We start from the raw sequence: 19,054 nt of genomic DNA, 5'->3' as shown, positions 1-19,054 counted from the left end.
AAACCCATATTTTCATGTGGAAGAGTATTCTGAAGAAGCAACAGAAATTTTCAGTAGAAACTCTAAACAGGTAGGAAAACATTATCAGTGGAAGGTATTGGAGTAATAAATGAAACCCAGTTTTCTGGTTTCGAAAACTGGGTGGATCCTGATCCCTTAAATCCAGGTAAGGAATGCAAGAGGGTGAGCAGGTTTGACTGCTTAGACATACCTTATCTGCCCTGACTGACCCTGATTGACCCTGACTGAGCAGCCATTCTGGTGTCATGATCACTAGTTCCCTAAAGTGGTACATAGCTGCTTTTATTAGTCAGGACTCTTCAGTGGCATGTGATGGAATTCCACTAGAGAGGCAGGGGTAATTTACAGTCTATTGCTGGAATAAATTAGAGGGGGAACTAGGCAGCCATTCTCTTGCTCTTTGTTTCCCTTCATTCTCGTGCTCTTAGAATTGCTCATTTTTTAATAACACATTCTATGTTTATTTTATTTTATTTTTTTTAAAGATTTATTTATTTATTTATTCAAGCACTGGGTACAGTCAGAAGCGCGGGAGGGTGAGAGAACTCACCAGAGCCAGAGCAGGGAGCAGAGCAGGCAGAAGGACCGAAGGACACTGCTGAGGGGAGCAGCGGGCAGTGGCACCCTCTTCCGGTGGCGGGGGAGCAGCCGGGATCGAACCGGCACTGCAGAGGTTGCAGGCAGCTTCGCAACCCAGCGCTCAACCATTGCACCACCAGGGAGGCCCACATTCTATTTTTAAAATTGATTTATCATTGGTTTACAATACTTACTGTGTAAGTTTCAAGAGTTTAACTTCATACCTCAGTAAAGGTATATACCAAACCATATCCATCGCCAAAACCTGAGTACTATTTACCACTATCAAGTTGATCCCCCTACCTGTCCTTCCACCCCCTTAACTCTATTTTTCTAATTGATGTTTCTGTTCTTCAGTAACTGCCCTTCAGATGTATAATTGCCAAACTTAGCTAGAAAAGGAAAAAATAGAAAAAGTTCAGTAATGACTAGTCAAATTGATTGACTAATTTGATGCTATCAAAATTTCTGATAACCCTGGAAAGACTGTGTCACTAGAGGGAGCTGAACCTTGCAAAGCAAAACAGGAAGGGAAAATTTTGAAAATTCTAAGAACCAATGGGAATGCATATACCAAAGGCATTGTACAGGATGTTAATTGCAGCACTATTAGAATGGTTCCAAAACTTTAAGCAAATAGGATCATATAGTATAATCCCTTTTCTTGCCCTCAGCATGCTTTTAAGATTTTTATATGTTGCTGGATTTATCCATAGTGTATTCAATTTTAATGCTGAGTAATATTCTTTCATGCCACAATTTGTCAATTCATTACCTACTGATGGAAACTTGATTTGGTCCAGTTCACGTTTATTAGGAATGTGGCTACTTTAACTACTTTATGTATAAAATCTTTCTGTGGATATATATTTTCATTTTTCTAGAGTCACATGGTATAGTAATTTCCTAAGCCTGCCATAATAAAGTAACAAAAAGTTAGGTGGCTTAAGACATAAAAGAATATGTCTTAAGAATATTCTGGAAGTAGGCTTTCCTGGTGGGGCAAGGAGCTAAGACGCAGCACTATGAAGCTATCTGCAGCCACTGCAGCACCAGTTTGATCCCCGACCAGGGAGGTGACCCACATGGCGCAGCAGACCTCTTCTGTCTCACCCACTGCTCAGCAATGTATTTCAGTCAATCTGCCTGTTCTGTTCCCCACTCTGTCTCTGCTGAATCTTCTCACCCCCCACACCTCTGGTCTGCACCCCAGCTCTTGTATGCATAAATAAATAAAATAAAATAAAATAAATAATATTCTGGAAGCTAGAAGTCTGCTATCAAGGTGTCACCAGGGCCATGATATTTCTGTAACCTATAGGGGAGAACCCTTCCTTGCCTCTTTCTAGCTTCTGGAGGTTTGCTAGTAATCCTTGTTTTACAGCTATAGAACTTCAGTCTGCCTTTATAATCATATGGTATTCTCCCCTGGGTGGCTGTGTCTACTCTCCTTATAAGGACATTTGCTACGGTTTGGATGTGTCTGCCAAAAATTCATTAAGTTAAATCCAAGCCCAAAGGCTATAGTATTAGGGACCAGAGCCTTTAGGAGGTGCTCATGTGGAGGGTGAAACTATCATGAACAGAATTAACACTTATAAAAGTGATCCCATAGAGTTTCCTAGCATGTTAGAATACAGCAGGGCATGAGCTATAAAACAGGAAATGACCTTTCCCCAGAAGGCAACCAACTGGTACCTTGATTTTGGACTTCCTAACTCCGGAACTATGAGACATACATTTCTGTTGTTTGTAAATTACCCAGTTTGTGGTAATTTGTTATAACAATCTGAATGGACAAAGACAACACTAGTCATTGAATAAGGGCCCAATCTACTCTGGTTTAACCTTTTTTGTTTGCAATGTTTGTATTTTACGTTCTTTTTTTTTTAAGGTTTATTTATGCATACAAGAATTGGGGTGTAGGCCAGAGGTACGGAGGAGGTGAGAGGATTCACCAGAGACAGAGTAAGAGCAGAACAGGCAGTGAAACACACAGCTGAGGGAAGCAGTGGGGCGAGAAGGAGAGGTCTGCTACCACATGGGTCACCTCCCTGGCCAGGGATCAAACCCATGCTGCAGTGGCTGGCAATAGCTTGATAAGGCTGTCTTTAACCCTTCGCCACCAGGGAGGCCCCTTTACATTCATTTTTTAAGGATATTTTTGCTGGACAGAAAATTGTGGCTTGGTAGTTCCCTCTCCCCCACATTTCTTTTTCTTTTTTTTTTAAGATTTATTTATTTATACAAGCACTGGGTACAGTCAGAAGCACAGGAGGGTGAGAGAATTCACCAGAGCCAGAGCGGGGAACAGAACAGGCAGACTGACGAAACACACTGCTGAGGGGAGCAGTGGGCGCAGCAGGAGAGGTCTGTCGCACCATGTGGGACCCTCGCCAGCGGCCAGGGATCGAACCGGCGCTGCAGAGGCTGCAGGCAGCTTCGCAGCCCAGTGCTCAACCACTGTGCCACCAGGGGAGGCCCCCCCACATTTCTTTCCTTTTTTTTTTTTTTCATAATTTTAAAGATGACATTTTAGTTCTTCCTAGTTTGTATTGGTTTTGAGGAGAAGCCAACAATAGTATGCTTATCTTTGTTCCTCCGTATCTAATGCATCATCTTTTCTCTGGTGCTTTAAGAGTTTCTCTTCATGACTATTTTTCAGTGATTTGATATTGATCAAATTGATATTGCTGTCATTTCTTCAAAAATGTTTATCTTCTGCCTTCTTTTGCTGGAACCCTAGTACACATATGTTGGAATTCTTGATATTGTCTCACAGGTTATTGAGGCTCTGTATATTAGCTTTCAGCCTTCTCTGTGCCTCAGCTTAAAGAGTTTCTATTGCTCTCCCATCTTTTCATCCAATGCCTAATTTGTCCAGTGATTTTTTTAAATTTTAAGTGTTTGTTGCATTGTTCAGGTGTAGAATTTCCATTTAATTCTTATTTTAGTCTGCTAGAGCTGCCATAACAAAATACCACAAATTGGCATTTATTTATTTTTCTTTTATTTATTTATGCATACAAGAACAGGTCAGAGATGCTGGGGTGAGAGGTCCCACCAGAGACAGAGTGGGGAACAGAACAGACAGACTGACTGAAACACACTGCTGAGGATAGCAGCAGGTGAGACAGGAGAGGTCTGTCAGGCCAGGTGGGTAGCTCCGGGCCAGCCAGGGATTGAACTCATGCTGCTGAGGCTGTGAACAGCTTCACAGTGCTGTGCTTAACCCCTTGTGCCACCAAGGAGGCCCAAATTGGCAGATTTAAACAAATAAATGTCACATTTCTGGAGACTAAAGATACAGGATCAAGGTGTTGGCAGATTTGATTTCCCTAAGACCTGTCTTCTTGACTTGCGAGTTTGCCTTCTCACTGTGTCCTCACATAACCTTTTCTCTGTGCACACACTTCCCTCGTGTCTCTTCTTGTAAGGACACTAGTCATATTGGATTACAGCGCCACCCTTTTGACCTCATTTAACTTTACTTACCACTTTAAAGATCTTATCTCTAAATGCAATCACATTAGACTTCAACATGTAAAATTTGGGAGAGCACACAATTCAGCTCATTGTACGATATAATGGAATATTTTTTGACAACAAAAATGAATGTAATACAAATATAAGCTATAAATCTTAGAACACATTGTATTAAGTAAAAAGAAATCATCACAAAAAACCATGTGGCGATTATATGATATATCCAGAACAGGCAAATTCTATAAAGATATATCATGTTCGGGACCTCCCCGGTGGCGCAGTGGTTGAGTGCTGGGTTGCAAAGCTGCCCGCAGCCTCTGCAGCTCGGGTTCAATCCCCGGCTGCTCCCCGGCCCCAGAGGAGGGTCCCACATGGCGCGCAGACCTCTCCTGCCGCCCGCTGCTCCCCTCAGCAGTGTACTTCGGTCCTTCTGCCTGCTCTGCTCCCTGCTCTGGCTCTGGTGAATTCTCTCACCCTCCCGTGCTTCTGACTGTACCCAGTGCTTGTATAAATGAATAAATAAATCTTTTTTAAAAAACTAAATAAATAAATAAAAAGAAATATCATGTTCTATAAAAACAGGAAGTAGATTAGTGGTTACCTTATGCTGGGGAGTGTGAGAGGAGGAGAGGGAATATGAAGTGACTACTGAAGTGTTGTTTTTATGGTACAATGTTTAAAATGGATTGTGATAGTTGCACAACTCTGTGAAATGGTAATACTTGAATATACATTTAAAATAAGTTCACTGATACATGAGTTATATCTCTCAAAAAAGCAGTTATGTATGATTCCATTTATAAAAATGTTCAAAACCAGAAAGATAATAAAAAATAGAAATTGAAAAAAAAATTAAAAAATAGAAAAGTTCAAAACCAAGCAGAACTAATATATAATGAGGTCTTTCTTTGGGGAAAGAAAGGTAGAGCAATAGTTGGAGGAGAGGGGCGACTAAGAGCCATGGTAGTTATACTGTATTTTTATCCATTCAATTGATATTTATGGTATTCAGTAAATGTTGAGTAAGTGAATATTCAATGAATGAATAAATCTATGACTTAGCTCTATCTACTTCAAATGTTTTTTTCTTTTCTTAAAATTAAGGTAACATTGATTCATAACAGTGTATAAATTTCAGGTGCACAGCTTCACACCTTGACAAGTGTATATACCACACCACATCCACCACCAAAGGTCTGGTTTCCACCCACCATGATCCAATCAACATCCTCCTTCCACCAGCTCCACCCCCACCCCAACTCCTTTACCCTCTAATCACCACCATTGTGTTGTCAGAATCAAAGTGTTTGTTTTGTTTCATTTGTTCACTTGCTTTGATTCTTTTTTTTTTTTTTTTTAAGATTTATTTATTTATACAAGCAGTGGGTACAGTCAGGAGCGCAGGAAGGTGAGAGAATTCACCAGAGCCAGTCAGGGAGCACAGGAAGAGTGACGAAGTACACTGCTGAGGGGAGCAGCGGGCACAGCAGGAGAGGTCTGCACACCATGTGGGACCCTTACCCAGTGGCCGGGGATCGAACTGGCAATGCAGAGGCTGCGGGCAGCTTCGCAACCCAGTGTTCAACCGCTGTGCCACAGGGGAGGCCCTTGATTCTTTTTTTTTTTTTTTACAGATTTATTTATTTACGCATACAAGAGCTGGGGTACAGGCCAGAGGTGTGGGGGCTGAGAGAATTCACCAGAGACATAATGGGGAGCAGAACAGGCAGATTGACTGAAATACCCTGCTGAGGGGAGCAGCGGGTGAGTCAGGAGAGGTCTGCTGTGCCACGTGGGTTGCTACCTGGCCGGCCAGGGATCCAACTCATGCTGCAGTGCGGATAGCTTCATAGGTTGCATCTTAACCCCTGGAGTCACCAGGGAGGCCCCTGCTTTGATTCTTTTTCTTCCAATGTATGAGTGAATTCATGAGGGATTTATCTTTCTCTGTCTGACTGATTTCACTTAACATAATCCCCTCATGGTCCATCAATGTTTTGGCAAATGGCAAGATAATGTTTTTGGTTTTGTTTTATATAGCTGAGTAGTATCCCATTTTATATATATATATACACATGTTTATATATATGTCATATCTTCTTTATCCTCTCATCTGTCAGTAGGTACTAAAGTTGTTTCCATATCTTGGCTATTGTAAATAGGATGGCAATGAACATAGGGCTCATGGTGGTTTTTCTCTCTCATGACTCTTTTGCTCAAAACATACCTATTCATTATTGTGAACACATTACGTACCTTGCCATCTCTATGATTTGCTCATATAGTTTCTCCAGATATATCTTTCCCTCTTCTTGTAACCCGCATTTTCCTTTAGGCCAAGTCCAAATTCTACCTTCAATGTGAGTGTTCCCCAATTATCAAAAGCTTCAGCAACCTACTCTCTCATCTATGAACTTTATGATCTGTATCTATTTAGCATACAGCATTGAAGTTTATGTCTCATTTCCCCAACTGGAGTTTAAACCCCATGAATTCAAGAATCCTGTTTTTATCAAATAGCTATTTTTTTAATTGAGGTAACATTGTTTTATAGCACTATCTATTTTTTAGGAGTACAGGTTCACACTTCTTCAAACGAATATTGCCATAACCTATCCACCACCAAAATGCCAATAGCCTTACTCTACAGTTCACTAGATCCCCTTCTAATACGAGAAGCCCTCAATAAATATCTTTTAGTTTCTAATGGTAGTTAGATTTTTAGTATTGATGGAATATATAATAAAATATATAAAGCCTAGGCTATTTAATAATTGAGTACTTAAAATTTTTTTTTAAAGATTGATTTATTTATACAAACACTGGGTATAGTCAGAAGCGTGGGAGGGTGAGAGAATTCACCAGAGCCAGAGCGGGGAGCAGAAGAAGCAGACTGACGAAGTACACTGCTGAGGGGAGCAGCGGGCAGCAGGAGAGGTCTGCGCGCCATGTGGGACCCTCGCCCAGCGGCGGGGGATGGAACCGGAGCTGCAGAGGCTGCGCCTGTGAAGCCCAGCGCTCAACCGCTGCACCACTAGGGAGGCCTGAGTACTTAAAATTTGAGAATAATATTCTAATCAAATTTAATCTTGGTTTATGTATATATTTATATATACACACACACACATTTGTATATTTATATACATTTGCCAGAATATACACAGAGCCACAATTTCATCAAGTGTTATGCTGTGTTGATGTACTGTGGTTCACTTTTCAAAGGCAAGTATTAATAGTGCATTCCAAGACACCTGTGTTCACATGGTCAGCTCTTTGAAACTATATTTGGATGCACAAGCTATTAAAAGCATCTTGTACTGAGTAACCTTTCCGGCAGACTTTAGATTGAGTACTCACACTTGCTGCTGCCTGTTGTGGAGTGGAAGACAATAGAAGACCCTGGACTCAAATCTCTATTGGGTTTTTGTTTTGCTTGTTCTGTTTCCTTTCATTTTGCCTTAAGAAGATGAACAATGAAACCACAACCCTGGTATCCTTGAAGGAGGCAATGAAAAGGTTGCTAAGGGCTACAGGGAGGGAATAAGCATGGGTCTGCTTTTCTGGAAAGATGGGTTAGAGAAGAGTGAAAATAAAAATGGGCAAAGAACTATAGGCATGCAAATTATAATTGTGTCTTTGTTACAGTGGTTTAAGTCTTCCAGGTTCAAAAAACAGATAAATTAATAATAAAGAAAAACCTATACTCCCAAGTGCTTTAATTCCACTCAATGCATATGCTAAATGATAAGTATTTAAAAATAAGTAAAATATGGTTTCTGCTCTCAAGGACATCACCACCTGTATAGATAACAAAAATATGAAAAATTCATGTAAATTAATGTGTTTAATTTTGTAATGGTGATTTCCTAAAAGGCTAAGAGAATATAAAGCCTCAATTAATTTTGCCTTCAGCACTAGGAAAGGAACACCTCATCGAGGGATATTTAAGCTGGATCTTTATGTGTGAGTAGGAGTTTATAAGAAAGAAAAATATGGGAAGGAATTCTAGGTTGAGGAGAGTACACAACAGTCATGGGAGCTTGGAACCACATACTGTGTTCAGCCAGAGGCTGAACAACTAGGATATGTGAGAGGACTGGCATAAGAACAGGGCAAAGGTTAAGTGAAGGGCTTTACGTTTCCTTCTAAAGAGGTCTAACTTCATTCTAACAATGTCACTGGGCAAGTCAGGGCAGCATAAAATGTATATAATCAGTCAAGTTACCCAATCAGAATCATGTTTTAGAAAAATATGTCTAGGGCCTCCCTGGTGGCGCAGGTGGTTGAGCACTGAACTGTGAAGCTGTCCGCAACCTCTGCAGCGCAGGTTCGATCCAGGCCGGCCAGCCAGCAAGAATCCCACATGGTGAGGCAGACCTCTCCTGTCTCATCTGCTGCTCCCCTTGGCAGTGTATTTCATCAGTCTGCCTGTTCTGCTCCCTGCTCTGTCTCTGGTGAATCCTCTCACCCTTCCACGCATCTGGCCTGTATCCCAGTTCTTGTATAAATAAAATAAATCTTTAAAAAAAAAAAAAAGAAGAATATGTCTAGAGGATAAATTAAGGTAGCAGAAACTGAAAGCAGGGATCCAGTTAGGCAACTGTAATGCTAGGTTCAGGTAAAAGATGGTGATTAGGGCCTCCCTGGTGGCACAGCGGTTGAGCGCTGGGTTGCGAAGCTGCCCGCAGCCTCTGCAGCGCCGGTTCGATCCCCGGCTACTCCCCGGCCACTGGTGGAGGGTCCCACGTGGCGTGCAGACTTCTCCTGCCATCCACTGCTCCCCTCAGCAGTGTGCTTCGGTCCTTCTGCCTGCTCTGCTCTCCGCTCTGGCTCTGGTGAATTCGCTCGCCATCCCGTGCTATACCTAGTGCTTGTATAAATAAATAAACAAACAAACAAACAAATAAATAAATAAAAAGATGGTGATTAACTGGTTTAGTGGAGATGGAGATGAAGGTATAGATTAGAGACACATTAATGGAGAGGGAGGAAAAGATGTGATAACTAGCCGAGATTTCTAGTTCAAGCATTTGGAAAGATAGTGATGTCATGAACTGAGCTGGGGAATTGTCATAAAAAACAAATGTTTCAGATTTACTCCGAATGAGAGAATTCCAAAGAATCGCTACAATAGTAAACTTTTATACTGATTGACAAGCAAGAGTTCCTCTCAAGAATTCGCCCTAATATATAGTCTTAAAGGTCTTAAAGTTAATACAAACAATATGACAGATAACATGGGTTTGACATACAGACAGAGATTGGTGGTATATTCAGTGATGTGGGTTTACACTCCTATAAAACACACATTACACATTGAGTCTTATCTGTATGTAAATAGAATCTAAAGTACAAAGCAAATTCCACCAAAATGAGAGGAGAGGAGAGGAGAGGAGGAAGGAGATAGGTCTAGAGTTTAAGAGAGAGGTGTTACCAGAAGTTGAGTTAACCTTGGGAGAAATTGAAGACCAAGAAGAAATGGTCAAGGACGGAACTCTGAACAACCATAACTGTCTTCAGATCACTGAGGACACAGAGTCTCAGTGAAGTGATATTTGTATTTGTTTATCCTTCCTTTGTTAAAGACAACATGAATGACTTCATGCAAGTGAGTTGTGTTGTTCCAGTTCTTTGTGGTTCATTTAGACATAGTCCTGTGCCACAGCGCCCTCTGATGTTTAGGGATGTTTAGAGCTACTCAAATGCCTCTGTTGGATTACACGGGTCAGCAACTTACTAGCATCACAGACGTCAGTCATATGAGACATATTTTATTACACCCCTGTAAGGTCTCTGCTAGGAAATTGGAGATGGGCATAAAGATGTCTGAGAAATAGTCTCTGTTCCCCTCCCTCTAAGAACCTACCATTTAGCTCATTAAAAACGAATCCTGGGCCTCCAGGATTGGTGGCGCAGCGGTTGAGCGCTGGGTTGTGAAGCTGCCCGCAGCCTCTGCAGCCCCGGATCGATCCCCAGCTGTTCCCCGGCCACTGGAGGAGGGTCCCACATGGCGCACAGACCTCTCCTGCCACCCGCTGCTAAAATAAATAAATAAATCTCTTTTAAAAAACCTAATCCTTAAAAATAAAGTAGGACATGGGGAATGACAGGTAGAGAGTTAGGGGGATTCAGGCAGGGCATGAAATTTGAGTTGATCCTTGATGGACGGGTAGGATATGAACAGTCAAAATAGGTTAGAGAGAGCCACCGTATTAAAAATTGGTATCAACATTAGCTAGCCCTATGACCTTAGCTCACAATCTCTTTGAAACTCAGTTTATCTGTAAAATCATGAAAATGACTGCTTCACTTCTTATAGTTGTTGTGAGAATCAAAGTAATGCTTGTAAAAATACATTTTAAAGGCAAAGTACAATACAAAAATGAGACTTGACAGATAATCCAAGCAGTCAGATAATTCAAAAGTGGCAATATAAGGAATACAAGAACTAGAATGATGTCTAGACAACGGCAAACTGGAACATCTGTTCATAATCTTAAATTTGAATGGATACTAAGATTTGGTAGTGGTTGTCAACAATATATTAGAGCCTTATTTTAGGGCAAAACCTTAGCTTACCATCTGACCTAAACTAACCCTTGATTCTTTTACCCTGTAGAGTAGACTACAAACTTCAAGCTTTGGAAGCACAATTCAAAGAACTGGATTTTATCAAGGATGACCTGACACAAAAATTTGAACATCATAGCAAGACTTTGGCAAGCCAGTCAGCCCAAGATGAGCTGTGGACAGCAGTTCTGGCACTCAAGTGAGTATCCAATGAGAAACCAAGTGACATACTGTGACTTTGAGAGAGATTGCAGTAATCATCCTAAAATCAAATTCCTTAGTATAGTTCCAACAAAGGTTGTAAAAAAAATTACACTTCTTTAAGTTGATTCATTCAAAAAAGATTAATTTGAGTACCTGCTTATATGCTTATATGCCAGGGACTGCTGTATACATTTTACCACAGTCTCTTGCTTGCCAAATTCTTACTAACACAGAAAATGGATATTATCTCCTCTGCTACTGAAAAACTTATAGTATAGGTAGCCTGAGAATTAAGCTACCAAGTTTAGTACAGGCCCTATTTCTGAAGTCTTATCCAAAATACTACAGCTGGTTTTCTTAGTGGGTTTGTGCCTCTTTGAGTTATCCTAAAGGAAGTCTTTTATGCTTGTCCCTAATGATTTCTACTGCTGAAGAAGCTATTAAATTTTTTTTGTAGGTTCACATCAATGGAATTGAATATTTTATACAGTTATGTCATCGAAGTACTTATCTGTCTGCACACACATGTGCTTGAGAAGCTGCCAGATCTGGTGAAAGGTCTTCCCACCTTAGCATCGGTCCTTAGACGAAAAGTCAAAAACAAACGCATTAGAGTTGTGTGGGAGTCTGTCTTGGAGGAGTATGGGCTGCAAGAAGAAGATATCACAGTGCTTTGTACCTTCTTTATCGCACATGGTAACAAGGCAGAACACTATGCTGCTAAGGTGAGGGAGATGTACATCAGGGATGTCACTTTCATGATTACGAACATGGTAAAGAACCAGGCTCTGCAGCATGGTTTGCTGAGGGCTGTTCAGGTCATTGAGAAGGGAAAAGCAGTGAAGGCACCTGAAGAGCAAAAAACATCCCTAGCAGAGTTGATACCATCAGTCAAGAACTACCCTATAAACTAAAGATTCCCTTGCTAGTAATTTATCATTGCAAATGGGAAAAATACTTATGTACAATTTGTTAAAGCCTTATTTTTATAGCAAAAGTGAGGGGAGTGTTAAAGTATCATAATAAATTGATAAAATGGATTCTTTATGTGTAGCCATGTAAGAGAATGAAGAATTTTTTTTTTTCTGTAATTGTATAATGATATGGAGTTACCACCAAGATGTGTTGTGGCTTTAAAATATTTATATCCAATATATATTGTTAAGTGGAGAAAAGGGCAAACAAACACCCATGTACACCCACAAATGCTAATATATCCATTAACAACTTCTAGAGGAAAGCAGTTGTCTTTGAGAAATGGATCACAGAAGGAAATACTTTTGTTACAGGGCAACCCTGATATAAAACTGGTTGCCTGTGGGACTCACCGTGTGCTTAAAAGGGACTTATTAATACTCAGCTTCAGGCACACACAAAAGTTTAATAAATGGTTTGTTTACAAAATAAAGGGAAATGAAGAAATGAAGAAATCAGGGAGAAAAGAGGGAGATAAATTTGTGAATGCGTCCTACCAGTTCCTACCAGTTCCGCTGACCTGGAATCCCAATGGCTTGCTGAGAGCTGGCGAAAAGCCAAGAACCATGAGGCCAAGAGAGACCTAAGGCCCACATATCTGGTTTTATACCAAAGCTGGCTGCTTAACTCCTCCTTCAGGTCCCAGCAACCCTCCCTTTGGTGATGATGGGATTTGTCATTCCCAGTGTCTTGATGGCTTTGGTCTGGAGTAGGGGTGGAGTCCACAAAACCTGTTTGGAGTTTACTCAGGACATCCTTTCCCCCTAACAGAAGGACTGCTGCCTTGAGCTTGTTCTTTTCATCATGATTTCAATGGCAGCTACATCTCTCATACAGCTCAGGTTGTGCTCAGGTTCATAATGAGAATTGGCTGACCATTTAAAGTCATCTCGTATAGAGAGGGGCTCTCAAGCTCTGGCCAGCCGCTGAGGTATGAGTTCATCCCCGCCAGTCAGGAGCAGCCCTCCTGGCACAGCAGACCTCTCCTGTCTCCCTGCTGCCCCCCTCAGCAGTGTATGTCTGTAGATCTGCCTTTCTGCTCCCCTCTCTGTCTCTGGTTGAGTCCTCTCACACACCATCCCCCAGCAGCCCCTCCCCCCACCTTCCCCACCTCTGGCTTGCTCCCAGCTCTTGCATGCATACATAAATAAAATAAATCTCTTAAAAAAAAAAAAAAAGCAACTTCTTCTATGCCTCTCTCTCTCCATGTACCTCCTCCATGTCTCCCTTTCGCGCTCCATCCTGCTTCCCTCTCCTCAGTCTCCCCTCCAGGTTCTTTCTCCTCCCTGCTTAGGCCCAACCTACCCTTTCCCTGGGGATCCCTCTCCTGCAACATGATTTGGAAACTTTTTTTTTTTTTTTAAGTTTTACAAGTTCATTTATAAAGGGAACTAGGGAAGTGTTGGTTTTATATGAGTGTTGTTTTTAGATTTTGGAAGCATTGGTGATCATTTCCTAAAATCAACTAAGTCATTTTGGGTAATTTTCAGATGTTTGGAGCTATTGAGAAGGTACCTTTTCCTTTAAAAATCACACTGAACTGACTAATGCTGTTTGGGGATAGCAGAGAGGAAGCAAGGAATCGGTTCCGGGCAGTCAGTTAATGGAACAGGGTGCCCCAGCCCCCAAGTCCACTTCCAGCCTGATTGAGAAACACTGGGCTGGAACCAGGAGGATGCCCTTACTGGCCCCCGCAACTCCACTGATCCCCATCTCAGGTCATTTAATAATCTGATTGTTGAGTTCAGAAGCCAATGCAGTAACACAATGCTAGAGAAATGAAAGGCTGCTTTCAGGAAGGTTGGCCAGGTAATGTGGGCACCCTCAGTGGGTCTGGGTAGCCCAGGAGAAGCCCACAGACTCAGCAGACCAAGGTAGCCCAGGAGAACCCCACCACTCAGAACTGCAGCACCAGTTTGATCCCTGGCCAAGGAGCTGACCCATGTGGCACAGCAGACCTCTTCTGCCTTGCCGGCTCTCCCCTCAGCAGTGTATTTCAGTACATCTGCCTGTTCTGTTCTCAACTCTGTCTCTGGTGAATCCTCTCACCCCCACACCTCTGGCATGTACCCCAGTTCTTGTATGCAGAAATAAATCTTTTAAAAAATGGAAAAAATAAACAGAAATCAAAGTGCAAGAGCTAATAATAAGACTACAGTGAAAACCACTGCAACATCTGATTGGGTGACTTCAGAGAGGAAGGGGTACCACTGTGTGATGCACACATACTGCCTAAAGAAAGTCCACTGAATTGATCATTGAAGTAGGTAAAAAACACAAAGAACCATTTAGGATGAGTTGAGAACGTGTTGGCCTAAAAACACATGGTTCGGATGCTAGCAAGTAGATCACAGTTGGATGTTTAAAAGGGAAAAGGATTAGGACCATATTAGGGGCCCTGCAATTCCTGGCTAAGGAACTGATACTGTGGAACCTGTTTTAAGTCAAACACTCTGTTTCTAAGGACCAGGTTAAAACTTCTAGATGAAAGTTAAACAGCCTGACACAGCAATTTGATGATGGAAACAAAACAAAACAAAACAAAACAAAACAGGAAATCGTCTGCTTGAGGGCTTAGGTAAAAGAAATTGGAAGCCAGTAGGATGAGTTGCCCCAAGTATTGTTTGAATGGGTAGACCGATCATGGACTGGCAAGTCCTGTCCAAACAATTTGGCCTACCATGCTGACCATGTGGCACCATGTTAGACAAAAAGCATTAGACTTGACTAAGGATTGTCTCACAATTTCCTGGAGAGAGAAGTTAGAAAGCCACACTTGCAGTTGGAACCTAACCCATCTGTGTATGCCTGGGTACAGCCCAGTCCAGAACAAGCTATGCCACTGCACTCCTCACCCTGCTTTGTGGACCTGCCCTTTAAATATCTCCTCCTGAGGCCTCCCTGGTGACCTAGAGGTTAATCTCAGCACTATCACCGCCAAGGCCAGAGTTTGATCTCCAGCCAGGGAGCTGACCCACATGGCGCAGCAGACCTCTCTTATCTCGCCCACCGCTCCACTCAGCAGTGTATTTCAGTAGATCCACCTGTTTTGCTCCCCACTCTGCCTCTGGTGAATTCTCTCAACACCCCCTCCCACACACCTCTGGCCTACACCCCAGTTCTTTTACGCAAAAATAAATCTTAAAAAAAAATTTAATTAAATAAATATCTCCTCCTAACACCGAGGAACCAGGCTAGTTCTCCTTTCCAGCACTGGTTCTGTTATAGGGCAACCCCAAAAGGAAATGGGATGGCTTTCGTGTGACTCTTCATCTGTGCACTTAAAAAAACTCAGAACCAGACCGAAGGGCAGGCACACATAGAAAAAAGTTTTCTTTTTTAAAAAGTTTTCATAATAAAAGTTTTATCAAGGGAAATGAAAAGAGGGGGAACTGTGTGAGAGAGAGAAATAGAAATTAGTTGGTTAATACATCCTACAGGTAATGCTCGCTGGGACCCCCGGGGCATGATAAAATCTGGTAAAACCTAGTTCCCTTCAGCCTACAGGTCCTCTCTTTTCTAGTAGGCATAGATGCTTAATTCCACCCTTCATTCCCAGCAACCCCCTTCCAAGGGATATGGCAGATCCATAGCATGATGGGAGTTGTAATCCTGGAACCTCTTTGGAATGGAGGTGGGGAGGAAGTTCAGTTCAGTTCCCTCATTCATGAATCTCTAATGAAGTCTTGCCTGGTTCAGTTACACCTACTGCTCTCTGGTGAATTCTTTACCTAGAGGGTGAAGGACCCACTCTTTTGGACCAGGATCTGTAACATGCTGATAACAATAAACTCCCAAAATGTAGCCCTAGGTCTAGAGACTTTTGTCCACCAATCATGGACAGACAGCTGGACTTAGGAGCAAATCCAAAATGTTTCACAGCAAGTGAATCTCAGACCACTTCCCTGCCTGATCCTTTGAAAATCTCCCATGATTGTACCTGCCTTAGAACTGTCTCTTGGTAGTGACCCTGGATCATGAGTCTTGTTATCAAATAATGGCCCTTTTGTATTACAATCTATTTAATTTCTCTTGGGTCAACAATACTATGGACAACTGAATAACAACTAAAGGTTTTTTGAATCTGTTACAGGACAGGGAGCGGGGCAGCCCAAGCCCCACAAACCTGCCTATTCTAAATGGGTTCTGCCATCCACCGCATCAACACAAAACATAGGAGACTTTAATGGGAAGGAACTTTAATTAGGAAACAATACAGGAAAGGCAAAGAATCTAGTTTCTAAATGAAGCACCCAAAGTTACCCATCCCCTCGTGGGTAAAACTCCATCCATATGGGATCGGTCCAGAACAAGGCCCCAAAGCCTGCCACAAGTCTAAAGCATCTTCCAGTGGGGACCCACAAAAAAGGGTCAGAAACAACCAGACAAGCCCGGAAGGAAAAGAGCAAAATCAACATTGTTGTGCCCAAGATCAGCAGACTCGGCGAGCATAGCCTCCAAGAATCCAAAGACAGCTGATGTAAATGCAAAAGGGAGTTTATTACGGGCTCGAGTCCGGGCCCTCGACACGCACCGATGCAACGGCAGAGGTCGAGAGCCCCGAACAGAGGAAGCTGGGGTATCTTATAGGGTTGCGAGTGGCGTGAATTCTGAAAGAAGCTGGCAATTACTCATTGGCTACTACAAAGGCATTTTGGCGCGCGCGGTTACAGTTTCAAACTGATTGGACGGTTAGAGATGCTGTCCCATTTATGGATAGGACTGCCCTCATTGGCGGCTGGGGTGGTCTGCTTTTTCGTCGCCAGGTGGAGTGAGGGTTGTGACTGCTGAAACTCTCCGGAATGCGACTGGACAAGGACTAACATATCAAGGTGGAGGATATACAAAATGGCGAAACCTCGGCTAAGCTTGGTTCCACAAATATCAAGATAAAAGCTGCCATTGTCACCTCCCCATGGGTCTCACCCACATCTGTGTCACCCAGTCCACGACCAAAAGACAAGCGCAGTTTCTTCACGTGTCTCTAGGCTCCATGCGCCTCCTCCAGGTCTCCTGGCTCCATCCTGCTTCCTTCCTTCCTCAGTCTCTTCTGCAGCTTCTCCTCTTCCTGCTCAGCTCCACCCTCCCTTGGGTGGGGCAGGGAACCTCCCCCTTTCCTGGGGACTACCCTGTTACAATCCCACTATAAAACAAAGCAAAAACCCTCAAAACTATCTACCAAGGAGTCATATCTCCTTGTTTTAACTGCATCTGGAAACTCAACTCCCCAAACTGAGTAACTTCAGTAAATCCCAAAACGCTATTTTCTTTAAAAATTTATTTATGCATACAAGAACTGGGGTGTAAGCCAGAGGTGTGGGGTGGTGGTAGTGGTGAGAGGATTCACCAGAGACAGAGTGGGGAGCAGAACAGGCAGACTGACTGAAAGACACTGCTGAGGGGAGCAGAGGATGAGGCAGGAGATGTCTGCTGCACAATGTGGGCTGCTCCCTGGCTGGCCGGTAGATAACTTGATAGTGCTGTCTTCAACTCCTGCACCACCAGGGAGGCCCATAAACCCCAAAACTTTAAATATAATTTTCATGCACTGTGATCCCTCCTCACTTCCTCCATAGCTACTGTAGTGGCAGGACTGGGACAGGAGCACAGGACAGGATCTTTATGACCCGAGCAGACAGCTTAAAGGAGGAGTCCTGGAGCCCTAGGTGGCTTTTGCAGGTTTTTATTGGTATTTACTTCATACACAGCAGGCAAGGGTGGGGATGGGGGTGGGGGCTGGGTGGGGAGGCCTGCCAGTCTTCTCTCTTCCAGGGCTCTCTGGCATTCTCTCTTGCTCTGCTGTTCCATTCTGCTCTGCTGGCATCCCTGTGACTCCGCCTTTATAAACCCAATCTCTCAGCCCAGGTGTACCCACTTACGTATGCCCACACCCTACACCAGGTGCCCACCATCACGCATGCATTCAGAACCGCAAATCTCCATCATCAATCCTAATGGCAGGAGGGCAGAAAAGCCTGATACTTTTTTACCTTACCCTACACCTACTCAACATTTCCTCAAAACAACTCAGGGCTGGTTCTTTCTTTTTTTTTTCATCATAGTAAAATACACATCTTAAGCATTTTTAAATGTATAGTTCAATGGTATCAAATATATTAACAATGTACAAACATCACCATCTTCAGAACTTGTAAAATTTTATACCTGTTAAACAACAACTCTCTCACTTCTGGCAGTCACTATTCTACATCTGTCCCCATGAAATTTAGTGGCTCCTCTCCTTTTTATTACATTGAATTATTACCCACTGAGGTAAAGATCATGGAGGAAGAATCAGGTATGGGCCAAGGGGCGATGAAAGAACTCACCAGAGAGAGAGTAGAGCATAGAGTGGATACATTTATTGAAATACACTGCTAAAGAAAGCAGTAAGCAAGACAGTAGAGGTCTGTGGTGTAATAAAGAGAGGGTGCTGAGGCTCTACTTATACTCCAGGCATTATTGCTTGGTTAGTAGAAAGGTGCCAGGAGTAGCTGAGCAAAATGGAAGATTTTTATAATCAGAAAGAGTGTGGGTCAAGGTATTAGCAAAAGAGATTATTTCAGGGAACTTCCCTAACCCTAAAGATGAAGGCGAAGGGAGAGAGGGGCAGGAAATTACAGACTGATTGGTTTAAAATTCCACTTTTGACATAGGCTCTGAAATTGCAGTAAGATTAGGTTTATTAAGTCTTGGGGAAACGGCATAACTGTCTCAATGTTGGCCCTGATTTTTCTTTTATAACAATACCAAACCGGAAAAACTTACTACAAAACTCAAGAAAAGTTAAACTATTTACTCTTTCCTCCTTTGTAATTTTGATTGTTCAAGGTTGAAATTTAATAATAAAGTAGCGCATTACAAATGATGCTTGTGAAGCCCAAGCGCCAGGATAGAGGCGGGCCTGCAGTTTATTTTCCAAGCAATCCTAAAACCCATCTCTAGTGGCAGTTGTGGGAGGTGGATCACAGAAGGCAGAAGCTTCAGTGCTTACCCGGCAGCATCAAGTGTGCGGATTCTCTACCTACCATAGCCTTTCTGGGGAGATCAACATCGAAGATGCTTTTCAAAGAGTTTTGGATAGAAATCTACGTTTAGGTACAAATTAACAAAAACAAAACATAGTACTGAAAATAAGAGTATTTGTTTTTGTTTTAATTTTTTTTTATTTAAGATTTGTTTATGCATACAAGAGCTGGGGTACAGGCCAGAGGTGTGG

At 42.5% G+C, this 19,054-nt stretch overlaps 1 protein-coding gene across 1 annotated transcript; it reads left to right on the top strand.

The window, feature by feature from the left end:
- Positions 1-7,632: 7,632 nt before the first annotated feature.
- SMCO1 (single-pass membrane protein with coiled-coil domains 1) lies at positions 7,633-11,774 on the top strand (the record flags this gene model as incomplete). Its single annotated transcript, XM_084232691.1, has 3 exons — positions 7,633-7,658; positions 10,706-10,855; positions 11,318-11,774. The coding sequence occupies 3 exons, from the start codon at positions 7,633-7,635 to the stop codon at positions 11,772-11,774; spliced, it is 633 nt and encodes a 210-aa protein (XP_084088817.1).
- Between the last annotated feature and the right edge of the window lie 7,280 nt (positions 11,775-19,054).

The sequence above is a fragment of the Talpa europaea genome (assembly GCF_964194135.1).
Source record: "Talpa europaea genome assembly, chromosome: 4".
Lineage (NCBI taxonomy): Eukaryota > Metazoa > Chordata > Mammalia > Eulipotyphla > Talpidae > Talpa > Talpa europaea.
The sequence above is the reverse complement of the archived record's forward strand: the minus strand, read 5'-3'. Positions and strand labels throughout refer to the sequence as shown.